Consider the following 26,866-nt stretch of genomic DNA (forward strand, 5'->3'; position numbering starts at 1 on the left):
GGGCTGAAAGAGTGATATATAAGAGCAGGGGGTGTCCCAAGAAGTGGAAAAAGATATGGGGTGCGTGGAGAAGGTATAGGGGAGAAGTGATGGATACCCAAACTGTTTATATGCTTAACTAGTGTTGTGTATGGTTTTGGGCCAGATGGTGCAGACCATGACATTCGTATGGAATTTTGTACATCTCTCTGTCACATGTATGTTCACCTACTATCGATTGCTGCATGTTGTGTAACTGTCACCAGAGCCTGTTATTTCAATAAAAAGATTTCCAAAAAAACAAAGCAAAAGTAAAGAAGCCGAACTGTAGGTACGCCCACGCATATGAAGCTACACCAAGGTGATTCTGGATATTCCTTTGGGTTTTCTGATTTAACAGATTTTTTATTTTGTCTGATGAGAAGGGCTTCACTTGCTTTCAGTTCTCAATCAGAAGATCACGCGTGCCTAATTGCATGCAAAAGATTAGCAGGTCATGGCTGCACACAACACGACACATGCAGTACAAAAGATAACCTCCCCTTCTGCACCTAAACTACAAACCTCAAGTACAGTTTTGTTTTGTAACTGAATCCAATACTTTTGATGAACTAATTGGAGTTTGTCAAAGGAGCAAGTAAATGACTAAAGGCGGGGAAAAAAAGAAAACATTATTTTTTACCTATTTGCTTTAAATTTCACTCAATATATATTTTTTAAATTCAAAAGTACTGCACTTACCAATACTTAATGTCAGATACCTATATGCACTACACTTTGACCTCAATTGAAGAGCTGAGGTTGAGAAAAATCTTCCCAAGGACTGAGGGAGGGAATTGAGTTACATACATTATAGAATATATTGCCTCTGAGCTTACTTTTTATTTACCCTGTCACACCCTGATAGGAGCACTCTAGGTGTCCTTGTGTTCCAACATTGTCTTCTTGATCCAGTCCAGGTAGTTCCTTACATTGGTGTACAACCCAAAGGTACCACACTTGGGACCCCAGGAGACAATGCCAGCTGCAAAGTATAGAGTATCATTGTGCTGGTCCCGGACAACGAAGGCTCCACCGCTGTCACCTTGGCAGCTGTCCTTGCCGTTACCTCCAGCACATATCATGTTTGATGAGAACACGTACTGGCTGGAGTCCCCAATATCTGGTTTCTCGTTTTGACACTTTGCCATCTCAACTACAGAAATCAATGCCATTTGAAGAGTTTTGGCTTGGTCTTTGCTCTCTGTTTTGCCCCAGCCTGAAATGTAGCCAATGCTTCCTTTCTTCAGTATGTACTCCAGGTCTTGGCCAGGAAGGCAGATGGGTAAAACCAGTTCATTAAGCTCCACCTTGGCCTTCAGTTTTATTAGGGCAATATCATTGTCGTAGTCTGTGCGAGGGTCTTGCACGTCTCTCTTCCACTTGTCATGTAAGAAGACTTCCTTTGCAACGAGTCGATGTCTGGGACGGATATTGATGAGATCTCTGATTCCAGCATACATTGTAGGGTTCTCCTCGTCCTGCACCACGTGGGCTGCAGTCAAAACCCACTCATTGGAAATAAGGGCTCCACTACCCCTTGGGTTCTGGAAATACACCTGCCATGGGAACATCCCATCCTCAACTGAGGAACCTCCAAATATACGTCCATAGCCTTCCAGGCCTCCACTGACACCGCACACTGCAAAAAGGGAAAAGGCAAGAAGTCAGGAACAAAATCAATGAATGAATATCAGTCAATAAGTGGAGAGGTAGAGGGAGATGCGGCTTAAGGAATACATGTTTAATCTCGATAGGACTAGAAGTTCAAGGGGCAGAGTGGAGGAGCAGAGCAGAGGCTTTGTGTGCCCACCAGACTGTGGTTCACAGTGGCGTTCAACTGTGCTACAAAAAGTCTATAAAGTTACTTTCCAGGCTTTTTCTTTACACTTACCAGAAGGGATGGTGTAGAATTTACTGGAAGAGTTTCAAAACATATTTAGAAAAATTTAGTAAAATGTTACCTGGAACACACTTTGGAAGATCTGTCCTGGCATGGCTGTTTACCCACTTGCCATCAGCTGAGCATTTGTAGATTCCTCAAATCAAAATTGAAGTAACATTGTTAATTGTGTACTAAACAGCAGTAGCTATAACAGTTTTCTTTCCAGGATGTTCTGGTTGACATATTCCACTCACCCATATCACTTAAATCAACATCTCCACTGAGTCAACTAAGAGCTCGTAATCACACTTTGATAGAGAGCTACTTTAGTATGTTCATGTTGTTGTACATTTTGTAGTTATAGTTACTGTTATGTTTGACAGTGTTCTTAACCGTAGCTGCATTTACTGTTTAGAATGAGAATCTGTAGTGATCATTTGGCTGAGGGCCGTTCAGATGGTCAGTCTGTGAATGCTGTGCCAGAGATATGGGGCCAGATGTACGACCCACCAATTTGCGAGTCGCAAATTGCGTTGCATTTGCGACTCTCAATTTGCAACAAAGTCTGAGATACTGTTTGCGATTCCCAATGGGGTCGCAAATTGCATGCCTCATGCATAATAATGAGGCTGTTGCAATTTTTGACCCTATTGGGAATGGATGGCACTCCCAGGGATGGTGGCCTGCTGGGGTCAGCAGACCCCCATGTCGGGGACTTCTTTTAAGTAAAGCAGTTTTTTTTATTAAATGCAGTGCGTTTTCCTTAAAGGAAATGGGATATATTTAAAAAATAAAAATGAAACTTTTCAGTTTTATTTTTTTAAGGGCAGGCAGTGGTCCCTGGGACCACAGCCTGGCCTTAAAACATATTTTTAGATCCACTCACAAAGGGGAAGGGGCCCCCTTCCCGTTTGCGAGTGGTTTACCACCCTTCTGTGTAGGTGGTAAACTGTGACTGTTTTGCGACTGCAATTGTGATTGCCAAACAGTCATACATAGCTTCAGGAGTCGCTATTAGGAAGGGACGCCTTTGGAATGCCCCTTCCTAATAGTGAGTCACTAATCCTATTTTGCGAGTCGCAAATTGATTTGCGACTTGCAAAATAGGATTAGTACATGGGCCACACATTTTTTGTGGTCGCAAATGGCTCTAAAACCCATTTGCACTTGCAAAAAATGTTAGTACTTCTTGATCATGACTTTTTAAAGTTTTAAGAGGAAATACCATTAAGAAGTGCAAAGTGGCAATTATTGTCAATGGTTGCAATTTAAGGCTGCTCATGATGGTGCCCTGGTCGGATACATAAAGTGGATTGGTCCTAGTGAAAGTCTGGTTGTCAAAAAGTCAAAAAAGTTTCTAAGTACTAAGTGAGTAAGGGGTTTTGTCACTTTTTAAAAGCAAAGTGTTGACAATTCTTCTAGGTCTCAAAGCAGAAATGGACCTTATCACTTTTTGAGAAGGAACATTCTCTCTGAGTGGACTGCCACTTAAACTGTAGCCTTCGCCTTTAAGAACCGAAAGCCAAATACTTAAAGCAGGTATATTGTGCTGGAGCTGAGGAGCTTTGGAGATTTCTCCCTGAAAAATTTCTAATTCCCAATGCAGAATGGTACTTAGGGCCAGACACTTTTTTGAGGTCGCTAACGAGCAGAATCGCAGAATTGGGCCATTTGCCTTTTTATGTACAAAGGGACATTTTGCGATTTGGAAACCTTATTACCGAATGGCAAATTGGGTTTGCAATCCGGTATTAGGAAGGGGCATGTTTAGGGTGTCCTTTCCTAATAATGACTTGTGGTGGTATGTGTGAATGTTGTGTTACTGAAATGTGATTGCAAAACATTTGCATTTTACCACCTACTCCAAGATGGTGGTAACCCATTCACAAATGGGAATCGGGTGTCCAATTGAACCCCTTACCCTTTGTAAATGTTGGTGAAAATATTTTTCAAGAGCAGGCAGTGGTCCCATGGGCCACTGCCTACTCTTAAAAAATGAAAACGTTTTTAGAAATGCATCCCATTTTCCTTAAGGAGGGCTGCATAAACAAAAGCTTTATTTAAAAGCAATCAAAGACTTGGTGGTCTGCTGACTCCAACAGGACACCATCTCTGTGATTGCAAACTGAGACCTACCTCATGAATATTAATGAGGTTGGTCTATTTGTGACCCACTGGGAATAAAACACACATTTGTACATGTTAGAAATGGGGTTCTCCAGTTGGCAGATTGTTACTCTGTCCAAGTAGGGACCTTTCTTCCTAGTCAAGTTAATGGGGATACACTCCTAAAATAACAGCTGCTCACCCCCTTGGTAGCTTGGCACGAGCAGTCAAGCTTATCCCAGAACCAGTGTTTTTTTTTTTTCTGAGTTTTATATAGCGCAATTTTGACCCGAAGGTATCAGGTATCAGAGCGCTTTACATGAGCACCAGTTGTGTTACAGCAGGACACGTTTAAAAAAAATGTTTGTTAGGCATGGGAAGATTAAGTGATTTGCCCAGAATCACAAGATGTTGAGCGTCGTTGCTGCAACTCGATCCCCGTTTCCCAGATTTGAGGTTGCCCGCCCTAGCGCCACATTCTCTCCCCAGTGTGTGAAGCATTTGCACATAAGCAACAGTAATACAGTAAAAACACTACAAACGGACACCACACCAGTTTTAGAAACATATTCAATATTCTATCTGTGCAAGCAAGACCAAAAAAGATAAAAATCCACCATACAGTTCTCAGAAATATCAGTAATCAAAAATTGACTTCAAAAATAGTTCTTTGAAGTCAACAGCTCCATCTGGGGCTATCACGGCATTGTGAACAACAAATCTAAAAAGTTCTGGCTGACTATGGTGTCATGAGCAAGCTACTGCGTCGGGGAGGCCTGCAAAGTACCTTTAGCAACGCAGAGTTTCGGCCACCTCTCATTAAGTTCCGAAGAGGCAGTGTCGGCAGGTGTCAGTGCAAGAGTCGTTGGGCCCTTGAAGTCACACGTGTTGCAGATCGAACTCCTCTGGCATTGGCAGGCATCGAGCTGCAGTGCAATGTGCAGCAGTGCGGCGTGCTGTGCCCTCGGGTCGCAGTGCAGGCAGCGCTTGGTGACAGTCATCCATCGGTGAGATAAGAGCTGAGGTGGGAAGTGATGCGGTGCTTGTTGCGGTGCTGGCAGGTCACGGTGCAAGCAGTGGTGTCATCGGAGTGAAGGGGCTGTCGTCAACTGATGAACTGGAGTTGATGCCGCCGGTGTCGGTAGGCAAAGTCTGCAGTACAGGGTGAATGCGGTGCATCGTGTAACTTACAAGCGGTGCCCTCTAACTATGGTGCAAACAGTGGCGCCATGTTAACATAGAGCTGTTGCTTTGAGGATACCACAGCAGCATTGTGAACGAGGCACTGCAAAGTGCGGTGCCCACCGGTAGCGGTGCAAGCAGCGGTGCATTCACGTCATCATCGGTGAGACCAGGGTTGCGGTGCGAAGTGCGGCGGTGCCCTCTGCGGTGCAGTCAGGACACAGAGTCGGCAGCAGCATCATTGACAGCGTTGGGTTGCTTTTACATGAATTTGAAGTCTTTGCTGTTCCTGAGACTTCTTGAACAGGGGGCAAGCTCTACCTCCACCCCTTGGAGAAACTCAAACAAAGAAGTTGCAGAAATTTCAATCAAGTCCTTTTTCTGCCCAAGACAGAAGCAGCCACTGCAGGCCAATGCAACAAAGCACTCTGCAAAGTGGTAGTTCCTCCTCGCAGCTCTTCCAGCTCTTCTTCTCAGCAGGTTTCTGAGTCCAAAAGAGTTCTAAACATCTGAGGTAAGTGACCCAATATTTATACCACATTTCCATTTGTTATCTTGTGGCAGAGAGTCTCTGTGCTTAGTTCAAACCAGATCTGTCCTCTCTAGTCCAGCTTCCCGGCAGGAGGTGGAGACAGCATTGTGTAAGGCAGACCAGGCCTATTCAGGTTCAAGGAAATCTCCCATTACTCTAAATGCAGCCTAGGTCTATTCAACCCAGCCATGACTCATCCAGGAAAGGCAGGCCACACTTCAACCGCCCGCCCGCCCCAGTGGCTGTTTACAGTGAATGCACATCCCCGCCTCTGTAACTCCAAAGCCAGACAGTCAATCAACAACCCAGCAGAGGCACACCGGATAGTTAAGCAAGAAAATGCCTCCTTTCTAAAGGGCGCATTTTCAAACACATAATTTAAAAAACATCTTTACTAAAAGATGGGTTATTACATTTCAAGTTCAGAGAGTCTTAACTCAATTTTTCTATCCTGCCCCAATAGGAAGTTACACTTGTAAGATGTTGCAAAATATCTCCCACTCTATCCTACGGGACAGATAGCCTTTCAAAAGTGAAAAACAAAATTCACTATCAGGACATGTCGCAAACGCCAGTACATGTCCTACCTTTCACATACACTGCACCCTGCCCATGGAGGTACCTTGTGCCTACCCGAGGGGTGCCTTACATGTAAGAAATGGGAATGTTTGGGGCCTGGCAAGTGAGTGCACTTGCCAGGTTTACATGATAGTCACAACTGCACGCAAACACTGCATTGGCAGGTCTGAGAACCCTTTGAAGGGTTGCGTGTGTGGGTGGCACAACCAGTGCTGCGGGACCAACAGCAGCATTTGATTTACAGGCCCTGGGCACACGCAGTGCACTGTACTAGGGACCTAACAGTAAATCAAATAAGCCAAACATGGAAACACCAATTCATAAACATAATTTACCAGAGGAGCATGTGCACTTTAACACTCATCAGCAGTTAGAAAGTGCGCAGTGGCACTAAAACAGCATAATGTAAAAACCAGGAAGTCAGAAAGCAAAAAGACAGGGGTAACACCTCAAAAGATGCCAGGTCTAACCATACATAGCTGTTTGTGATTATGAAATAGCAAATCGCAAACATTCGCTATTAGGTAAACCTAAAGCTACATACACCTGGGCCTTAGTCATTATTTTCAGAGGTTATGGAGGCCTAGAGCTTGACAAAGCTGACATTGGTTAGCTGTACTTTGTTCCACCACATTTATAGATCTATGGCTGATGGCAGAGATCTTTATCCCTTCAAAGAAGCCGCCACCAAGGTATCTCCTCTGAGGACACTGAAAGTTTGCTGAGCTATCACTGTGTTTCAAGGGGTGGCTCAACAACGTGCTTGTTTTTCAAATACAAACTCTCAAAACAGAAGTTTGTTAGGTATCACCTGGGTAAAATCTACTGTATTTAATATAAATCTTAAAAGGAGCTTACATCCCGCCCTCACTTTTGATTGGTTGGTGTGCGTCCCCCTTACTTTTCCTCCATTTCTATTGGTTGTAGCATACCGTTTCCTGTTGTTTTTTGGGTGTTCATATCAGTTTCACATCTGCTAAGTACTCCATTTCATCCGCTTAAAACTTCTCTTTTATTTTCACTTGAACTAACAGCTACCCTCTGACCCCCTTCCCTCTCTCATTCCTCCCCCTCCAGACCCACCTCGGGTCTTATTGAGTTTCACTGCAGTCAGAATTAAGGTACAATTAGACCTTAGCTATGGGTATGTTGTTGGTGGCTTCAGAAGATTCCGTTTTAACTTCGGGGTCTGCATGCGGACAGTCGAAATAGTGTCACGCCCTTATGGCAGCATCGTTATCACATTCTTTAAAAGTTTTTTCGGGTCAAGTTTCCAGAACTGCAACTCTCTCTGCCAGGGTAAAGTGCAATAAAGGGGGAGGATGTGACGCAACGGCCAGAGCTACCGACTTTAGCACTAGGCACGGGTCTCGGTATCGGCTCAACACCCTGTGAGCCTGGTTTTGATAAATGTGCCCCTTGATTTTAAGCTGAGTGCGCATAGTCAGATGCCTTGAGACAGCACTTAGAACATGCACCGCCATGAATCACCAAGAAAGACGCACAGAAAACATGGTTCAGACCCAATAACACTGCCAGTAAATCACTGATATACGTGACGATATAGCGGTGGTGCCGGGAGCATCGCTTAGCCCCCATCTGTTGCTCCCTGCAGCACCAGAATGCCCCTAGCAATGGCGTTGCCACCGGATGCCCCAACCTAGCCAGATGGGCGAAGGGGGTATGCCCAACCAGAGGGGAGAGGCGTGCGTCCCACATCAAACAAGCTCCCTGCCATTGCGGTCAAAGTCTGCCGCGGGACTTGGCGCGATAAATTCTATAGCTGCTCTGTGTAAACCGCGGGAGCAGCATGACCATTGTGGCGACCGTGGCTCGCGAGCTGGCCGGCACTCCCAGGCCCGTGCCACCCTGGGCACCAGTGCTCGTCGAAGGGGAGGGGGTTGGGTTTAGAGTGTTTGTGTGGGACACGACTAAACCCACTTACAAATCCGGCCCAGCGCTGTGGGGGACCGGAGAAATATGCTGGCACGCTCCTTAGATGGTGACCAACCCATCCCGCTTGCACTACACTGCAAAGCCGCCTAGGTGTGCCACAGCTGCATGGCCGCAGCGGGAGACATTCTACTGCCCCAAAACGGAAAAAATCGGGGCGGCCCTCCTGCGGTGATCGTCGAGGCGCTAGGAAGTGAGAAAAGCTGGATGTGTCCGCCGGTCATCTGCAAGTGTTGGCAGATCCGGTTATTTAGCACGATTTTGAAACAAGCCAAGTTGGGAACTGAATCATGTGGCCATCGCCAGAGCAAAGCGCCCAACCCTCGAGGCTACAGCGGAGCGCTCGGGTGCCAAAGCCGGGAGGGGACCGAACAAGGGGGGTGTCATGACCTGACAGACAGATGACGGACAAGGCGACAGGACAGTAGGGACAACAGGCACTAGGACTCTGTGGGTCGTGAGGGAGGTGACCAGGTCACCGGACACCACATCCGGTCAGGGGACAGAAAGAGGACAGATTCGACCAGGGCGACCACGTAGAAGGACGTGTGTGGGACCAGCTGTAAGCAATGCCATAATAAAGAACCGAGAGCGCACCTACCTGTGTCCGTGAGTGATTGCGCTGCGCAGTGCCACCCATGCAGACACGACAACTGGCGACGAAAGGTGTGAGAGGAACAGACGTGCATTTTGACGACATCGACATCGGAAGAACCAGGTGCCCACCCTGGATGTGCCCAAAGAAGAAGAGTGAAAAGAAGCGACATCGGAGCCCACCCGACCGCCTCTGACGAACAATCCGGGAACACTGTGGTAAGCGCGAAAGGAACGCGCGAAATCTCAAAATAGGCGCGAGCTCTCGCGAGAGTCTCGGCGGCCATTTTGGGATCAGGCGGCTAGACCAATCAGAGGCGAGATCGGGAAGCGGCCATTTGGGGCCAGGCAAGCAAGATTTCGAACGCGAAATCTCGCGAGAAGAGCGGCGGCCATTTTAGGAGAAAGACAAAAACAGGAAAAAGCATAGAAATAAGGAGAGCGGCCATCACGGAGTCAGGCGAATAAGAAGAAAGTGCAGAAAACATTAAAAAAGAGGCAAGAAAAGCATAGAAAGGCTAAGAATATAAACAAAAGACTAGAAATATAAGAATACAAAGAAGAAACAAACGAAGAAAGAGAAAAGAAAGTCACAAAAGAGACACATAAGCAAAAGGAAAGTAGAAAGATTAAAATAAAACAAAGCAAAAGAAGAAGAAAACAAGGGGAAGAAAAGAGACAAAAGAGAAAAGAAGATAAAGCAAGAGAACCGAAGAAGAAGAAGAAAAAGAGGAAATAAAAGAAGAACAAACAGATAAAGAAAGAAGGAAAGAATGGCAGATCCGAAGCCTAATGCACAATACAGGAGACCACTACCGTTTAACCTATCGGAGCCACAAATAGGAATAAGGTGGGAGAAGTGGATCAGACGGTTTGAAAGATATGTAGACGATACAGATGTAGCAGCTGGAAAGAAACTGGGACTACTATTGAATTTGGCAGGGGACGACGTCGAAGAACTTCTGGTGACACTGCCGACAGAAGAAACAAAAACATATGACCAACTAAAGAAATGTCTAACAGCCAAATTCGACCCGCAACGAAACATTGATTTCGAACGATATACTTTTACCATCGCATGTCAACAAGTCGGCAAAACACTAGACGACTTCGCAACACGGCTGAGGAAATTGGTGACCCATTGTGAATTTGACAAATTCGATAACGAACAAGAAATCAGGCTACGGATCATAGAAGGCTGTCGCGACACAGGATTCAGAGCAAGCACACTTAAGGAACCAACTTCGTTGGAGAACATCCTGTCACTAGCGAGAGCAGAAGCGAGAGCAGCGGAACATGCCAAGGAAATGGAAAGAGGGAAGAGCGTTGAAACAGAAAACGCACACTTTACGACAAACAGATATCGCACAGACCAACGAAGAAATGACTGGAGGGAATAAAAAGAGAGGAGACGACCTGAAAGAACATGTTACAAGTGCGGAATGGATTTTCCGCACAGAGGTCAATGCCCCGCATTTGGCCAGACGTGCAGAAGATGTGGTGTAAGAAATCACTACGCCAGTATGTGCCAAGGTGCCCCATTAAGAGACGACAATGGGAGAACAGGAAGACAACAGGAATCGACGACAAGACATGTCAGGTATGTTGACAACGAAAGGAGGAGTTCATCACGAGGGTCAGGTGAAGAAGAGGAAGTAGAGAAAGTAGAAAGACTATATCACATGTCGGAGGTGCACGACGAGCAGAGCAAGGAAGAAGAAGAAGGAGAAACAACACAGCCAGCAGAAAAAAGCACCCGAGGAAAGACAGACCATGCAAATATAAGTGTAGGAGTGCATGAAACAGTCTTTGTACTGGACAGTGGTGCAACTTGCAATGTCATGTGTGCATCGGAGTATGAGAGAATGGAAGTGAAGCCGACCCTGAGAGCGTCCAACGTAAAGATCTTTACTTGGGGGGCAAGGAAAGAAGTAACTAACCTGGGGAAGTTCACAGAGGAACTGAAATACAATGACAAGATAAATAAGGAGGACATTCATGTTCTACAAGGCGATGTCCCAGGGCCATGCCTGATGAGCAGCAGCACCGCCCAAACGATGGGCCTTATAACAATGACATATAAAAAAGACAACAGCTATGTTGGGAGCAAGCAAAGAGAAGACTCAGGGAACTATGAAAGGGGAAGAGAACAAAAAAGAACAATGGAGAGAACAAATACAACTCAAGGCGGCGGTAGAAATAAAGGAGCAAGAAACAAAATGGAGGGCAGAGAACAACAATCAAGGCGACGGGAGGCCGGCAAAACGAGAGCAGAAGGAGGACAACGGAAGGACAGAAAGAAAAGTGAGAGGAGAGAGCAACGACAAAGAGAAAGAGCGACTGGCAAACTGAGAAAAGACGGAGAACAACTGAAAAGCAGGAAGAAAGATGACGGCAGAAAACGACTATCAAGGAAGGGATGCAAAGGGACAAAGAGACTACGTAGACCGAAGTAGGAAACAGAGACTGGGGAGACGGATCGACGAGACTGACAATCTCTCTCTCTCTCTCTCTCTCTCTCTCTCTCTCTCTCTCTCTCTCTCTCTCTCTCTCTCTCACACTGCAACAACGAGTTAATGATGTAAATGGTGGGGACACGGAGTGATTAGTAGAACTGAGCCACGAACTGTTGTTTGCAACAAAGGGGGAGATGTCATGACCTGACAGACAGATGACGGACAAGGCGACAGGACAGTAGGGACAACAGGCACTAGGACCCTGTGGGTCGTGAGGGAGGTGACCAGGTCACCGGACACCACATCCGGTCAGGGGACAGGAAGAGGACAGATTCGACCAGGGCGACCACGTAGAAGGACGTGTGTGGGACCAGCTGTAAGCAATGCCATAATAAAGAACCGAGAGCGCACCTACCTGTGTCCGTGAGTGATTGCGCTGCGCAGTGCCACCCATGCAGACACGACAGGGGGTGGCAAGGAATTATGGCAAGCCCCCATCCTCACTGAACTACCCCCGTCTGCAACATAGCCAGCTTGGTGGGACTCAAAGAGTGGGCCGGGTGGCGTGAGGGATAGCATGATGCTCGGGTGCCCCACCGCGTGCCTTCCCCCCACGCTTGCTGTGACCGGGATGGCACGCGGATTGATCGATCGTATTGGGGGGGGGGAGGGGGCGGTCGCGCAATTGACTCCGTGGCCAGAAATCGGACCCTCCGCCATCTTCCGCCGTTGCGTCCCCGCCATGCCCCTGCACCCCAACTGGCGAGCAGGTCCCTACTCCACTTTCCCTACCGTGTAAAGTCATACTACGATTGAGGCTAGCAGCCCCCCAGCGAGGGGGATCGTCTAGCTCCCTATAAGGAAGCCAGTGAAGCTACCTGACCGATTGGCCCCGAACCCGACCCCGGGCCGCTACTGACCCGCTACGCCCGGGGCAGGGACCCCTGTGCAACAAACTGGGCCAAAGTGCCGCCAGTTTCTTCTGACTAAGCAGCACCACTGCATCATCTTCAGAGCTGAAGGAATTTCAGATATAGAATGAGTGGTAATTTGTGAGTGCCCTCTTTAATATTTTAGAAGGTGATACCTTCATCTAGGTGTTGGGTCTGAGCGTGCCTAGGGATTAGTGCATCTTGTTATGAGAAGGACTTTTTCTGGTCGTGTTCCAGTTATTAAAGTTTGTAGAACTGCCTGTGAGCATGCCCTAATGATTATGTCTCATGCAAATGAAATCGCCTTACTACAATTTTAGTTTTCATTCATGCTTGACAGTCATTGCCAAAAAAGCAAAATTTTCAAAAGAATTAGTCAAATTTTGTGTTGCGAGATAGATGTGTTATTTTAACCTCCATTTGCAAAATCAGATGCCTTGGGTAATGTTGTGGGTTATGGCTGACCGTGCTTGAATGAGGGGAAGGGGTAATTTCTCAATGTACAGAGAGAGACCGTAGCAGCTTACCTTTGGTCTTTTTGGAGCAGTTGCTTTTGACTGCCCTAGCTGCATTGTGATCTGAGCCCTGATACTCCTTGTAAAAGCAGTGTGTCTCACATGCCGAGTGTACTTAACTTGTGAGTAGCCTCTTTAAAGGAGGCCAAGAATTAGGCTGATGCATGCCGATACTACGGTAAACAACGTTTACCCCAAAACTATCTCCCTGCATGGAATCACAATGTGGTCGTTATCACGACTGCGTTGAGATTCCGCATAACATTACTCCGCAAGTCGGAACAATGACTTAATGATTTAAAATCCAACACCTTCCCTAGTTTCCACACAGACTGGAGTTGGAATAGTAAATTATACAATTCCAACATCCAGCTCCTCCCCCTCCGCAAGTCGTTGTTCCGACTTGTGGAGTAATAGTATGCGGAATCACAATGCAGTCGTGGTAACAACCGCGTTGTGATTCCCTGCGGGAAGAAAGACTGCGGGGTAAAGAGACATATTCTGATACTATATATACAAGTCTTAATTCAGGCACCCCACTGTCCTGTCCTTTTGTATGGGAGCTTTCTCTGAACATGTCCTGGTGACTAATATCTTATATTTATAAGGAGTCATCTCTATGCACGTATTAGTGACACATGGATAATGTTATAAAAGAGAACCTTCATGGGGCTGTCTTTCAGCATTTACTCATTCATGTTTCATTAGTGTTTCATGCTCTATGAGGGTTCTGCACTGTTTTTTTGTCTGAACATGTAGTAGTAATTGCTGTATTATGATTTAAAATGGGGCTTGTGTGGTTTTGATTTATGAAAGTGTGCCTTATATACTTTTTTAAACCCAGTATCTGAACATGCCCTATTAAATGGACTCTCATGTTTTGTGAGGGGTTGTCTTTAACCAAATTCTAGAGCTGAGTGTCTTATGTTTTATAAGCTGGTCTGTGGATGTGTCGGGGCTCTACCTGGCACACATGCTGATTTAAACATGATTTATTTTTAAATTTAATTAGCCCAAAAATAAGTATGTAATTTAGTTTTCTCCCTCATAATCCATCCTCCACCCAGCTGTAATCTCTAAAATGTCTTACCTGCTCTCAAATGTTGGCATGTGTGACAAAGTGCTATCTAATGTGTTCTGCGTGGTGCTTTCATTGAGCCTCACTTGATTGGTAGCTCATGTTGTAAGAGGTGTTCTGGATTGTGCTGTGTGGTATCTGTACTTTGTGAAATAGTGCTCCTCTTTTATAGAGAATAGTTATGTTAGAGTGTTCTTTTGTGAGGGCTCATGTATTCTATATATTACTCTGTAGAGCATGTTGCTCTGTGAATAGAGAATGCTTCTGTGGCAGTTGTACCTGCTAACCTGAGCCCTTTACACTGCTTTACCTATCTTCCAAGTATATAAATAAATACGTAATCAAACTGAAGGCTTCTGGCTCCCGTCTTCGATGTGCAGTTCCACTACAAGCAAGACCACTTCAATTTTGGCGACGAGGGTGGGATTTTTTTTTCTTAATCTTCAAATCTGCCCTCTGCGCTGAGCTCCTGTCTTCGATGTGCAGTTCCACTACAAGCAAGACCACTTCATGCTGTCTCCCTGGTTTTAATATATTCACATTACAGATCAATAAGCATTGACTACAGACTTGCATGATTAGCTTTCCTATCACTTTGGTAAGCTATTCCCTTGATGCTGGTCACTAGCTCATTGGGGATAAGTGAAAAATCTTGTTCCCTAATACAGGCCTCAGCACCTCCTCTCCAGCCTGGGCATATATAGCCTTTGGTAGTGTCTGATGAATATAGTTTCCATCTGAGGCTCCCTGAAAGCAAGCTGCCTCTGCAGGTTCCTTATCACCATCACAAATCTGAATTATTCTCCCCTTGTGTAGACCCAATACAGAAACTTGCAGGTCTGGTCTCCAAACTCATATCTCTTCCTAGCCACATCAGTGGTGGCTGGCATTAGCAACAATTTGTTCTCCTTCATCTTGGTCCTTACGTAATGTAACTGGTGTTCATGTAAAGAGCTCCATTACCTCAAGTTTGCGCTCTCTGAAACTGTCTTTGGGGCACTTCACTTTACACATCTGTTGCTTTCTTTTATTAATAGTTTTTCTTTTTGTTTGTTTTCTACGCATGTTGCACTGCAACCCGCATTGCTACACAACGTATCAATATAAATTGACAAAGCTATTAGATCTTGCTTAGGCAAAACCTATTGGCTTTGCCTATGTTTGTTTTTGAAGCAAACAACTAGTGACCCTTTAGTTTTCTACCAAGGATTAGAGATCATTTTCATTTTTGACTGTTCATGATGACTAGACTTTTTCTGATGGTTCTGAACAGGAAAAAAGCATCTCTTCTGTACTAACTAGTGTGGTTTTTCTGTGATAATTACACCCATGGCCCTAAGTCCTTAGAGCCATGGGTGCAAGGTTTCTGCCGGCAAACCAAGCACTGGTGAAAGAAAGTTTTGCCTGATTCTGAATAGAGCGGGCAGACTGTCCCCTAGGTTGCCAGGGTACTTTGCAACATTTGTGCTGGAATACCCTCTCCCTCAAATTCTAAATAAGGTCTATTTTTTTAGACTATTGATCCACAAAAATGAAATTTTCCAGTGAGTGAGCTTACTTCAATGGAATACCTACTTATTCAACGTTTTGGGTATCAGCACAGGTTCTTCCATTCCCCTCTTACCAGTGATGTGCTGTAAATTACATTTTCAGTAGGTTTCTTATTCTTTGACCCCTAGTCATCCTGATCATTTTGAAGCCACCTTTTCGGGTGGATAATAAGACCAGCTGCCTTTTTGAGACACATACGTTGGCCTTAAAATTGAGATTTCCAAAAGCTGTGATCTTTCACTTTTTTGATGGACATTCTACTTTATAGGTCAGCTTGCCCACACCGTAATAGGGAATGGTGTCTGTTTTATTCATATCCTACTTGTATAATATACAGGAGGCACAAAATGTACCATAAGACTATGTGCGATCTGCATGAGCCCACATTGACAACTTACAAAGTCTGACAGAATCGAGAGCAGATTTGGAGCTGCCTTAGTGTTAGGGCAGCTGCATATTCTCAAACAGACTGACAGAAAATTAGGATGTATACACTACTCATTGGCAGTCCATGGCATATTGGTAGCACGTGATCAACCTGTTGGAGACTTCTTTAATAAACACTATCTCATGATCGATTTTTTATTTTTTTGGTGTGCATATTTATATAGTGCGAACTTGACCCAAAACATTGGAGATCTTAGCATGAGCACCAGTTACACAAGGAGACATTCATTTTTTGGTAGGCACAGGGAGATGTAGTGATTTGCTCAGAATAACAGGATGCTGAGCCGACACCAAGACTTGAACGAGGTTCCCCAGCTCCAAAGTCATCAGCTCTCCCTAAATTAGATAGCTATACTAGACACCTTAAAAGCCTTAGGTTAATGGAGTGACTGTTTCTCATACTGGAAAGAAGTGTACGATCAGAAACATGGGAAACCTATGGGCTTGGGATATGCTCTGTCTTATGCCAACCTTTTAATGAGATGACATGAGCCTGGACTAATTCATAATGAGGCAGCTAACAGTGTTTCCGCTCGGTGGTTTCAAATACTCGCTGTTCTATTTCCCAGAGAACATTTATTCTATTTACAAGATGAAAGCTATAGTGGGCCCCACAAAAACATTTAGACTTGGACCAATGATTTAAAAGCTAGTATGTCCTTTAAAGGTGTGTATGTTTCTTCTTACTGACACCACTAGGCTCTTTTGTACTTTATTGGTTCTCCTATAATTAACCCCAAATACTGCCTTTTGGCTTATTAGGGGCATCCATATCCTACACCCAGTGCTGGCAGTACTCACTTTGACCCAAATTAGGGGTTGTGACCACAGTGTAGCAAAGTAGATCGTAGGTGACATACCATTTCCTGGGGGCGACAGTTCATAGTATATCCTGCATTTGAACAGAATAGTTGCTCCGTAGGTTGTTGAGTCGCCATGTGATAAGTAAGTGATATAGCCATCATCAATTTGTGGAGGGCCACAATCCATCACTGAAAAGAGGAAGGAAATAGTGAATCAGAAATAGCTTTGAAGAAGTGTCTTTGCTTTCAACATGGTTTCTGCCCCACCTAAGCAGGGAAACATTTGATCCTATTGTTTATTATTGCATTGTACCAAATGTTATTCTTCCATCACATTTTATTAAACTGAAAAGTACTGCTCTCATTCCTTTATTAATTAATATTCCACACTAAGCTAAACATGTTAATAAGCAAGGCCCACATTTATACAAAATCTTCAGTAACATGTAAAACATGTAATCTAACAACCACAACTTTGTAGCAAAGATCTGAGCTCAAATTTAATTAACATGTCTTGCTTCTTGAAAACCCATTGATATAGTTGTATAAGAATTCCAGCTATTTCTAAACCCCAGAACATAAATTTGATAGCTTCCAACTTTTAAACTCATATATTGCATTATAAGGTTTTCCTGCCTAATAGCTGTTATATGCATCTTTATAATTAACAATCCAAAATTAGAAAACATTTCTTGGCTACTTTGTTTATATTAAAGAAAACCCTAATATTTTTACATTTCCAAAATACATAAAGACACAATCATTTAGTAGCACTTCCGTTCTTGTGCTTTGGGTTTACGAAAGGACCCAATAGTTACTTACCTTAGCAGCAACTATATGTAGAACATTTTCCCTTTAACGTGTGCAAAATGAGAGTAGGGGTCTAACTTTCTCAGGTGGGTTGACCTGAGCCCTTTCAAAAGGGTGACAGTGTATTTAGGGCAAAGGCCTATGTATACAATCAGTGCTCATAAACAACACCATAATTCAATTTCATACAGTTGCACATGCCATTATCTGTAGCAAACAATAACATTACTCAGTTATGCAAGCAGAAAGGAAATATGTTTATATGCAATACTTATCAAGTGATAAGTGTCTACTCTATAAGTAAAATAATTAAGAGGGTTGATGTGCAGGACAAGGGGCATTTAAGCATTCACAGGACTGAGCCCATTGTCATTGACGAAAATCTACAAATAACACAATTAAAAGTCAAAACCATCAGGATTTAGTAAAAATAAAGTTCATTTGAAAAAACAAACATTTGTTAGTCAATCAAATTAGAATCAGCATCATTAATAAAATCAAGCAATGTGAGAGGGTCAACTTAAGGTCTACCACCAAAGCCAATGGGCACATGACTAAGTCTCACCAAGTTGAAGTATGGATCAAATGGCAGACTAGCACAGTATCTGCACAGTTAAAAAGTCAGGAAAAGTCTGGTACATATCCAAAAAACAAGTCATTATGTAGGGTTTTAGGCAAAAAAAGCCACACTTGACATGCAATAATGTGGATGTTTTAACAAAGATACATGTGAATAAGCCAGTGGTGTTTCAAGTACACAAAATACATCAAATAAGTTACACATGGTAAACAACTAATTTGCTCCATACCATTAACGTTTATATGCAGAAAAAATGAAGGCGATGACTGTACATCTGTGTGACTTAGCAAACAATAACAGACAGAGTAAATGGATAGATTTTTTGTTCTTTGTTCTGGCCAGGGAAAAGGGACCTTGGGAACTACAAATTCATGAACATCATAGACGCAGCTTTATTCTGAGGTACACAAATTAATATATTTATTGTATTTTATAAGCAATACCACAAACGAGGCTTCTATTTCTAAAATGGAAAGCACACAAAGAGATGTAAATAATATTATCTTTTTAACTCTCCAGTTTTACTCGAGTTATACACAATTCATCTTACATGTTCACTGCACAGACTTTTAGCAACAGAACTTTAGAACTGTATTTCTAACATTAGTGTTAAATCACTTGCAGACTACCTTTACAGACTTCTTCAGCGTGTGATGTGAGCTTGTTAGGCACAGTAGTATCTACATTGAAATACCTACAAGTACGTTCTCAACTGTCCTTGGAGCACTAAACATTGGGCCCAATTCACAAAGGTAAACTTACACTTTTGTGTAAGTTTGCTACTTTTCGGTATTCACAAAGGTAAACTTAAACCAAAAGTCTAACTTTACTACTTGTCGGTGTTCACAAAGGAAAACTTAGATAACATGTTTAACTTTACTACTTGTCGGTGTTCACAAAGGAAAACTTAGATAACATGTTTAACTTTACTACTTGTCGGTGTTCACAAAGGAAAACTTAGATAACATGTTTAACTTTACTACTTTTCGGTATTCACAAAGGTAAGTTATACTAGTAAAGTTAGACCTTTGGTCTATGTTTACCTTTCTGAATACCTAAAAGTAGTAAACTTACACAAAAGTGTAAGTTTACCTTTGTGAATCGTGCCCATTGCGCTTGTATAGGCCTGGGCTGCAAACATTTATCCTAATTGAAATTAAACAGTCCCCGGAGAGTGCCCATAATCAGCCTCTTTCCATGTCACCGCCTTTCTCAGTCTCCCTATAACTCCAGCTCCTTCTATTTGTTCACTACACATCAGTGAAATGTCTGACTGTTCTTCAGTTTGGAATGCCAGCTCATTATTTACAGCAGTCAATACATGTGAGCACCTTCACAAGTTCATTGCTCAATACACACAGAGTATATGGGTTTCCTTTGCCCTGGAGCAGCAAAATATTTTTCTAAATTAAAAGAGCAAATTCTCTGATTGAATTATTCTATTTTCCTGTGTCTACATCTCTCCTCTCACATTACTGTTCTGTCAGGTGTGGCCCTCGTAAATGGTGCACAATATACTACAATCCATGCCATGTGGATTTCTCCTTCATTTTAGCTGCATTATAACTACATGTACATGGGGCAGACTAATTTTGCTGTCGCAAAGGGGCTGATTTCCCGTTTGCGACTGCAAAAAAACAGTTGTACATCTAGCCCTATGCCTCTTAAAATATAAGTGCAAGAGGAGCCGATAACTTGCTTCCATTTGACTCTAATAGGTGGATCACTTGGCCAGATGTGTGCAAGCCATAACTGGCCTCCTTCTGCCCAAACTGCCAGTGCCTATCACACACATGGCCTTGCATCTGGCAGCTCTTTCACTCTGTTGCTACTCCTGGACTCCATGTCCCAGAATGCACAGAGGGCTGAATCAACATCCACCTTTGTCTCTGGCACAGGCTTAGGCATGCTGATGCTATTCTCTGGTGGCAGCTGGGAGCCGATAAGTTGCTTCCACCTGACCTCATAGGGCAGATACCAGGTAAGGAATCCTAGGTGTAAACTAGACCCAACAACACACAGCTTCTCCACTGTAGAATCCCTGTTTCCCCGTTCTTACCTAGATTATACCCCATAACCAGGCTGCAGGTTCCTGGGCATCTTGTACAAGGATGTCTATCAGAGTGAATCAGAAGGCACTCACCCCCACAGCCAACCCTCTCTGCACATCCCTCGGGCTGCGAACATCAGCAGTTGGCAGGAGATCAAAAGCTGGTTTGAGTCTGGCACCATTTGGCAGAATATCTGGCTAGTCTGGTGGGTGTGGACTGAACTCATTCAGACCACTGTGTCTGGATCCAGCAATAGCACAGGTTGTCCACTGAAGCCTCCCTGGCTTTCTGGCCTGACCCTGACTCGGCTGCATCTCTTGGGCTGCCACTTCTTGAACTACACATCCCATCATCCCTAGTGAACTGAATGGGCATGCATGCTGGCCCTGCCAGGGCAATCTTAGGTGTGCTGACATCATCACCTGATGGTAGAAGGAAGCCAATAGCTTCCTTCCACTTGAACACATGACATGAATTACCTGTATAAATGTGGAGCGTGTGACCTGGCCTCATGTTGTGCACCATATCTGAGCCCAGTAACACTGCAACTAGAATGTATGTCCCAGTGTTCCTAACAGGCTGAATTAACAAGAACTCCTGCTCTTCCAGAGCACACCCAGTGACACTGACACCATCAACCAACAGCATTGGGGAGCCTCTTTTGCCTTTCTTAGGCAGTAGGACAGACATGGGCAGCAACTAAAGGCATCAAAACATTAGTAACTGTTTGTGGCAAGTTTCTGCCAGTGCAGGTCACTCTATTCATCTCTTTTCTACTCCCCCAGCTATTCAGCAGGTATTGGGCGCAGGATGTTTTGAACTTGAGTGGAAACTACCCTTTGCCTCCATAATGCAGAAAACCTTGAACTCCCTTGACATTCTGGCTTCCAATCAAGACAAACCGCTCTGCCGTACTTCAAAGATTGGTAGTCAACCCTCCACCGGATACTCACTGAATTGATGAATGCTGAATATAAGATCAACAGATTACTACCACCCAGAAATCAATGATCTTATTGCTACCAATAAGTATCATATGTGCTTCTTGGTAGAAACATGGCTAACCCCCAGCAGTAAGTCTATCATTGATAGTCTGGGGATGTATGTCATTACAACGCATGCTTTTACAACGCATGCTATTACGACGCAACTTTTACAATGCAAGTCGTTACAACGACTTGCGTTGGGGGGGCGCTGGATAGTGAATAGTTTAATTTACTATTCCAACTCCTGTCCCCGTGGATAGTAGGGAAGGTGTTGGATAGTAATTAAATTATTCCCTATCCTAGAGCGCCCTCCAGAGCAATTCGCTGTAATGACTTGCGTTGTAAAAGTTGCGTCGTAATGGTAGTGCGTTGTAAAAGTTGCGTTGTAAAGGATGTTTCCCATAGTCTGGTACATTCAGGGTTGAGTTTTGGGACAAAAGATAGATCTCAAGTGAGAGAGGAAGGAAAGCCATTATTTCCAGGAACTTCCTAAACATAAGGCAATGATTTTATTACAGGCCATGATGTCTGCCTGTCTCCATACAACTTTGTCATATGGCTCCACCACATTGACTGCTCTGTTATTGCCCCCAGGGCACAATCCTGTCAACACCCAGCACCTGCTTGACCCATAATCTATCTTTACACTTATTATGCATTATATTCCTTCTGGGGGTTATTCAGTTATGCCTGGAAATGTCCTCTGAAAAATTAGTGAACACATTCGCCGAATTCTCCACCTCTGTGGTAGACAGAGATTCCACCGGTTAGTACACAAATCTACACATGTCTAAGGACACATTATGGTAGCCCTTCTTTCCAAAAAAACCAACATATCTGTTTGTGGGACTTTTGACATAATGTGGTTTGGTCACTATCTCACCTTCCTTCGCTTATCACTCTGACTCCACCTCTTCCTGGGCCCAGTGCAACTTCCCAGTACTTACGTATCCCAGGGTGAATCTGACACAGGATTAGTTATCTGACAGGCTGAGCAACCATAAGAAAATCTAATAACAGACCTCATGATGGGAGACTTACTAAAATCTAGCACAATACAGCACAGCAACCACAGTTGCTTCATTGCACGAGGAGATAATAGGACAGCACCAACCCTATATCTATTTAGTCATGGCACTGCTGCTGTCTTCCTCAGCTCTGGCCCTCCTCCAGGGTACATAGCAACACACAATCCTCTTTACACCATAATGCAAATTTGTGTGCTTAGTTTCAAGAATTGGTTTTGCACAGAAAGGGTGTGTTTCCATTACAATGTATTATGATAGGACATACTTAAAAACTTTTGAAACACAGCATGTGCGTTGTACAGTGTAGCCCACATAAAAAAATTGAAAAGTTCAGAGTACTAACACTTCTCCAGGATAACACCTGCTTCAAGCTGATGTTATTGTTTGGCACAAAGCCCAGCCTACACATGTTTGCTGATAGGCCTTCTTATCAAAAACCATGGGTAGTATTCAATTCAATTCAAATATCTTTATTCGATTGTAAACATAACAATCATAAAAGTACAATTCATCAACAGACAGTTAAAAGCAATCCTGATAATTCATTTATAAGGTACAAATTTCTTTATACAATGTAAGAGGTAAAAGCAGCGGGCAGCATAAACATTTTAAAAATGTGTAAAATATATAAATAATTTCAATATAATAAAGGATAAAAAATGCCCAGGGCATTAACAGCATAATTATCCCTCCATACTTTTCCTGAAAGTGATTGCTAATTTCAGAAAATTACAAACAAATAAAGTGCAGTCGCATTTCAAAAGTTGGAGGTAATAAAGTGCAGGTTTTATCTGTGCGAAATTCAGTTTTTTAAGGCAGGGTTTTAAGTATAGTTTCCGGGGTGTTATGTAATAAGGACAAATGAATAAAAAGTGTGCCAGATCTTGCGGAGACTTCCCGTCGCAGCCGCAAGCTGGCAGCATCTCACCCCGATGAGCCCCACTTGGTACCGCCAGTAGGAGATGGAACAGGTCAAAACGGAACCTTGTTAGCAGGTAGCGTTCATAGCCAGTCATAGGCCATGATAAGTATGGTTCCATTTGTAGACAGGTTTTAAGTAGTACGTGTTTCCTAACACTGTCCTTTTGTAACTCAACCTCCTCCCTGGCAGTATACCTGGTTGTCAGCATGGCATTTTTTACAAAAATAACATCGGATTTGGTGATAGAATTTGGGGTTAAAAATAAATCAGGCCGGCCAATTGCAGTCAAGCAGTCATTAATATACTTCAGCCACGGGACCTTAAACCTTCCATCCAATGTTAGGGCTTCTTTTAATATGTCATGAGTGAGGGGTATATCTTTGTTGAGCCAGCAGTTCAACCATAACAATACAGGGTTCACTGCTATTCTATCACTTAGATAGGGAACACCCAGCTCCTCATGTACCGAGAAATTTCCAGTTCCCCTTGGCAGCCTCAGTATTTTCTTCAAAAGGTTATTTTCTGTAACCTCTAGGTCCCTCACCTTACAATAACCCCAGAGCTCACCTCCATAACAGGCGACAGCAACACTTTTTGCCTGATATAGTTTAAGCAAAGCGGCCATCGGGCTATTGCCAATTTTTTTCGCAAAGCCAAGTATGGCCGCATTGACACGTGTTACCTCACCCTTCTTTTAATAACATCGGGGCCCCAGGATAATTTGTGATCTAAGAGGACCCCAAGGTATGAAAAAGTATTAGTGGTAGGGATTTTTTCCCCATTTATACAGAAAAGATTAGTTTTTCGAGAACCCTGGCCCGTTTTCATGACATAGGACTTAGAGTTATTGATGCTTAGGCCACGGGACTCCAAAAAGTTAAAGAAGGAATTTAAAAGTTTCTGGAGACCATTTGCTGTCCTAGAAATAAGGACAGCATCATCTGCATAAAGCAGCACAGGGACCCCCTTGCGGCCCACAGAGGGGTAGTCGGCTCCTGTTTTTAGCAAATATTCCTCCAATTTGTTGATGTACAAGTTGAAGAGGAATGGAGCCAAGATACACCCCTGTCGCACACCCCGGTTTATTCTAAATTCCCCCGTTACTTTTAGGTCTTGGGTGTAACGGACGTTGGCTCTTGTATCGGAGTGCAAATCAGCCAGAAAATTAATTAAATTCTTCTCTACGCCCATCTTTATCAGGGTGACCCAAAGTTTACCTCTGTCCACGCAGTCAAAAGCGGACGATAAGTCCATAAATGCCATATAGACAGTTCCTTGTTTGGCCAGGGTATATTTACTTAAGATCAAGTACAGGTTCAGACATTGTGTGATTGTAGAATGTCCAGGTCTGAAACCATATTGTATAGGGGATAAAATATTATTTTCAGTTGCCCATGTGGATAGCCTATTCAAAATTATACCACCTACCACTTTAGCTACAGAATTAATTAAAGATATTGGCCTGTAGCATGAAGGGCTACTGCGGTCGCCCTTTTTAAATACAGGGACTATGGTCGATAACCCCCACGACCTTCGGCACCCCGAGATCACAGCTGCATTTACTACAGCTGTGAGGACGGGTGCCCAGAAAGAGATGCTGGACTTAAAAAGGTCCGGTGGCAAGCCATCCGGGCCTGGGGCCTTATTACTGGTTAGTCCTTGGATACCCCTTTCAACCTCGTTAACTGAAAAGCACAGAGAATTCTCAGATGAAGTTAAAATAGCATTTCCTGCCCGTTGCTCATTACTCTTAAAAATTGCACTAAAATGAGTAACCCACTCCTCCTCTGGGATATTAGTGCCAAGAGCTGTATCGTTAGGGTTATCAAACAAAGGTTTGTTAATAATTTGCCAGAATTTGTTACTATTCCCTAGCACTGATGGGTCAAGAAGAGACTCTATAGTACTAGCCTTGATTTCTTTTTTCCTAGCGGCTAGTGTTTTCTTATAAATCAAGCGCAAATTTTTAATTTGGTCATAATCTCTAGGTTTAATTTTTAACGCATTTTTCAGGTCTCTGCTTGCCTTAGAGCAGTTATGATCAAACCATTTAGAATTGTTTCTGGTTTGACCCCTAATCGGTACTGTTAGCATAGAGCCTATTGTTGATACTATGGCCTCAAAGCCGGACAAAATATTCTCAGGAGGTGTATATAGTGATATGCAGGTTAACAGTTCCTCTTCACATGACTTATTTATTTCAATGTACAAGTTTACTTGGTTAACCATTGACCACTTTAATCGGCGTCTACCAGTTATGCAGCTCAACGTTCCCCGATCTTCGCGGGTCGTTCGCTGTTCAAATAAAGCCCCACCCAGGTTGATAGTTAAGGGGTTATGATCACTGTAGATACTCGTGTGAATAGTAAATCTCGAAGCCCAATTTACAAGGTCTGCAGATAATAATATGTGGTCTATGAAGGACCCCTGTCCTAAACCTTTATATGTGGGAACATCATGGACCTTGGTCTCAGGGACCATAGACATAGCTACAGTTAGATTATTTTCGTTCACCAGGTCGTTTAAATTCACTCCACCCCTGGAGTGGACAAAATGAAAACCTTCCACACTGTTACATCCCAAAGATCCCATTGGGGTGAAGCCTGGATTACCACATGGGTGTACATTAAAATCACCTACAATCAACATCTTCCGTGACAGAGTGCTTGCACCTTTTCTCATCATCTCTTTTAAAGTCAAGATATTACATTCACCATTGCCGTTAATAGCATTGTAAAAATTAATCAGGGTCAGAGCATGTTTGCCTCTCTTCAGTTCAAGCATTTGAATGTTCCGATTGGCATTATAACAGTTACTTATTTTACAACATAATCCCAGATTAATAAAAATGGCCAGGCCCCCCTTTGCTCTTCCCCTAGTTGAAGGAGCTGCGGGTATAACAAAGCTTTGAAAACCCTCAATGTGGGCATTTTTATCTTCCATCCATGTCTCTTGGAGGCATATAACTGTGTATTTTTTAACAAATGCTAACCAGGTAGAGTCACATATTTTATCAGCCAAACCTGCTATATTCCAGGAGACTATACTCACGCTACAATCACCTGGCGCTATTTCTAAAACAGATTCTCTGATAATTGGGTCTGGCATCAGGTTGGTTTGTTCTGTATGTATAGCCCCCAAGTTTACAGTGCTAGACGTGTTTAATTCTGTATGTACCAGAGGAAAATTATGGGCCTCAGGCAAATCAGGCGATGTACTGTTGTTCTTTGGGTGATCTATATTTGTCGCTGTCTTACTAGTGGTATCTGTCTTGGTCATCAGGGAGGGAGCTGTTATGACTTGTTTATGTACCATCCTAATCTCCCCTTGTGCGTAATTACTTAGTATAGAATCATCAGGCATTAGTGTGACTGAGCCAGCATGAAGTCAGTCGACCCCCTCCAAGTCACTCTGGTTATAAAAGGTGTCAAACCTATTTGTGATAGGTACATTATAGTAAGTATTTGGGTATGTAAGTTGGGAGTGTTCTTGGTAATAGAACGACCCATGAGCAACCTCCCAGTTCTCTGGATAAGTTCCTTGATAGCTAACCTCTCTAGGTTCCCAGGATATGTTCCTCCTAGGCTGCCTTTGTTCTCCAGCAGTATAATGACCAAGATTTCTGGATGTTGCTCCACTATGATATTGATTATAATTATCAGGAGCTCTTTCCTGCTCAGCAGTGGGATATGAATGCACTGATGTTAAGGAATGGGTGTTCGGGGGGTAGAAATAGCTCAGATCCATAGTACGGATCAAGCTGCTGATAGAGCTATCCTTCCAGCCAGTTATATGCCTTGCCGCACGACCATCCTTAAAATTTACTACAACACAATCGCCCTCTGTGGATTTAAATCT

General features: G+C 43.5%; 1 protein-coding gene across 1 annotated transcript in view; it reads right to left on the reverse strand.

The window, feature by feature from the left end:
• Positions 1-839: 839 nt before the first annotated feature.
• LOC147706452 (complement C1s subcomponent-like) overlaps positions 840-26,866 on the reverse strand; it is a 78,853-nt gene continuing 52,826 nt past the window's right edge. The window contains exons 7-9 of the mRNA XM_086932968.1: positions 16,689-16,820; positions 1,983-2,057; positions 840-1,660 (exon numbers count right to left, since the gene is read on the reverse strand). Of these exons, the coding sequence (XP_086789094.1) occupies positions 894-1,660; positions 1,983-2,057; positions 16,689-16,820 (974 nt within the window). The 3' untranslated portion in view covers positions 840-893. The remainder of the gene's footprint in view (positions 1,661-1,982; positions 2,058-16,688; positions 16,821-26,866) is intronic.

This window comes from Lissotriton vulgaris, chromosome 7 (assembly GCF_964263255.1).
Source record: "Lissotriton vulgaris chromosome 7, aLisVul1.2, whole genome shotgun sequence".
Taxonomy (NCBI): Eukaryota; Metazoa; Chordata; class Amphibia; order Caudata; family Salamandridae; genus Lissotriton; species Lissotriton vulgaris.